General features: G+C 45.1%; 1 protein-coding gene across 1 annotated transcript in view; it reads right to left on the reverse strand.

The window, feature by feature from the left end:
- The window catches only part of rtkna (rhotekin a), a gene marked incomplete in the record, with an annotated part of 46,102 nt that extends 44,502 nt beyond the window's left edge, over positions 1 to 1,600 (reverse strand). The window contains 1 exon segment of the mRNA XM_014012532.1: positions 864 to 1,600. Within this exon segment, the coding sequence (XP_013867986.1) occupies positions 864 to 959 (96 nt within the window).
- Between the last annotated feature and the right edge of the window lie 66 nt (positions 1,601 to 1,666).

Consider the following 1,666-nt stretch of genomic DNA (forward strand, 5'->3'; position numbering starts at 1 on the left):
GGGGGGGGGTGTCTAGAGTTTAATCAGAGTTTCAAAGAGAGAATAAAAATTCAGAGACCACAACAAACCAAAGAGAGTAAAAATAGGCTCCATATAACCTGATACTGGCCACAGAAGAGATCCAATTCAAACATGGCAATTTTAAGTTGCTCAAACAAGATAGTAGCTTTGATAAAAGCTGCAAACAGCTGATTTAGTCGATTTAATGAAAATATGTATTTTTTTTTTACCTCCTAAACAGCTGCAGCATAGTTTTTTGAATGCCAGAAAATAATTATTTTTTTAAACTCTTGTAACATTTCGAAATTTTCAGTTATATTTTCTGACACAGCAACAAAAATCCACATGGTGTGGAAAAAACACATGCTTTGTCTTCCTTAGAACACATCATTAACCTCACACATATAAACATAAATGTGCACCCCCCCCCCCCACACACACACACACACACAGTCCCACCAGGACTTAAGGCCCATATGTGCAGCTGTGAGCCCCAGCTGAAAGAGGAGCCACAGAGTGAGATGGATGACATGCAGTGTTCTTTTCTGGTTGCCATCTGTAAGGCCAGAGACCACACCAGAATCACATAGTTTCTCACTCTTCTAAAGCTGTCTCTCTGTAAGGTTTACAACATGCCAAAGCCCAGCTGCGTGTTCTGTCAGTTAGCATAGAGATGCACTGTACTCCAGGGAAACCGGCCATAAATAGATTTCATTATCTGTGAAAACTAGTCAAGAGAGAGAAAAGAGAGAGAGACAGGCCTGCTCACATGCAGGAAAAGTTTTTAAGTGCTTGAAAAAAATGAACAACAATACACGTGAAGATTCAGAATTTAAGTGGAACCGAAAAATTCCGGTTTTTACCTGCAAACTGAGCGCAATCTGACGGATGTACATCATGTTAAGGTCCTCCAGTATCCAAAGTTTTTCCTCCATGTTCGCGTATTTATCATTGGGCATGTTTTAGGCAGGTAGCTGCAAGTTCACTTGTTCTTGTTGAAGCTGAAGTGACAGAGTTCAGACCTCTACCCAACAGAAGCCGCTGACAGAAAGTTCATTTTAACCGTTTTAATGACGTCTCCACTCGTTCGATCTGTGCGTAAAAGCGACGCGCAAAACAACTCTCCATCCAAAAACAAGAAGCCGACTGAGGTGAAGAGACTGACAGCAGCAGTGACTGCACTGGAGTATCCCCTCAGCTACTCCTTCAACTTGTTCCCGGAGCTGCTGCTGCTTGCTTCTCTACTTTTTCTGACAACAAAGATCCTCACAAACACCCACAGTCAACACCCAGCGGCGGCACGAGGAGAATGGAGCCCTTTAAAAGGGAGAAAAATCAGTTCTTCTTTGTTTCCCGACTGTAAATGCCGTGTGTCCTCTGTGACAAGACAACCTCTCCACAAAAGGGCATCGCCTCTGCTCTGCCGGAGCCGATCAGGACAAGCACTTCACTGTGTGCGCCTTGACGCGCGCCCCCCTCCACACCGCGCTAAATTAACCCCTGAGACGCGCGCGGCTGCTGGGGATAATGAAGTTTCAGAAGAAGAAAGGAAAACATCGTGGCAGCACCGACGCCCCTTTGAACAAACAAACAGCAAATACCGCACCAGTGCGCAGGCATAACGGGGGTGGGGAGCTTTGGTCTTCAGGGTTTAATGGGGGGGGGG

This window comes from Austrofundulus limnaeus, unplaced genomic scaffold, assembly GCF_001266775.1.
Source record: "Austrofundulus limnaeus strain Quisiro unplaced genomic scaffold, Austrofundulus_limnaeus-1.0 Scaffold92, whole genome shotgun sequence".
Lineage (NCBI taxonomy): Eukaryota > Metazoa > Chordata > Actinopteri > Cyprinodontiformes > Rivulidae > Austrofundulus > Austrofundulus limnaeus.